Consider the following 308-nt stretch of genomic DNA (forward strand, 5'->3'; position numbering starts at 1 on the left):
GGGCGGGGGGCTCGGGCTCCCGCATATCCATCACCCGCACCACCAGCTTGACCAGCGCTGGGACTGGGGGTTATGGGGCGGGCTATGGGGCTGCCTTGGGGAGCAGCATGGCCTTTTCGGGTTCCGGCATGGTGGCCAACGAGAAGGAGACGATGCAGGAACTCAACGACCGCTTGGCCACCTACCTGGAGAAGGTCCGGAGCCTGGAGCAGGAGAACCGGCGGTTGGAGGTCCAGATCCGGGAGTTCATGGCCAAGAAAGGTCCCAGCACCCGGGACTGGAGCCACCACTGGGAGGTCATCGAGGAG

The 308-nt window shown here is 65.3% G+C and overlaps 1 protein-coding gene across 1 annotated transcript in view; it reads left to right on the forward strand.

Moving 5' to 3' along the window:
- Positions 1-5: 5 nt before the first annotated feature.
- Positions 6-308, forward strand: part of KRT18 (keratin 18) — a gene marked incomplete at its 5' end in the record, with an annotated part of 13,454 nt that continues 13,151 nt past the window's right edge. The window contains one exon of the mRNA XM_035903695.1: positions 6-308. This exon is cut by the window's right edge and continues 1 nt beyond it. Within this exon, the coding sequence (XP_035759588.1) occupies positions 6-308 (303 nt within the window).

Source organism: Egretta garzetta, unplaced genomic scaffold, assembly GCF_000687185.1.
Source record: "Egretta garzetta isolate BGI_Z169 unplaced genomic scaffold, ASM68718v1 scaffold581, whole genome shotgun sequence".
NCBI lineage: Eukaryota > Metazoa > Chordata > Aves > Pelecaniformes > Ardeidae > Egretta > Egretta garzetta.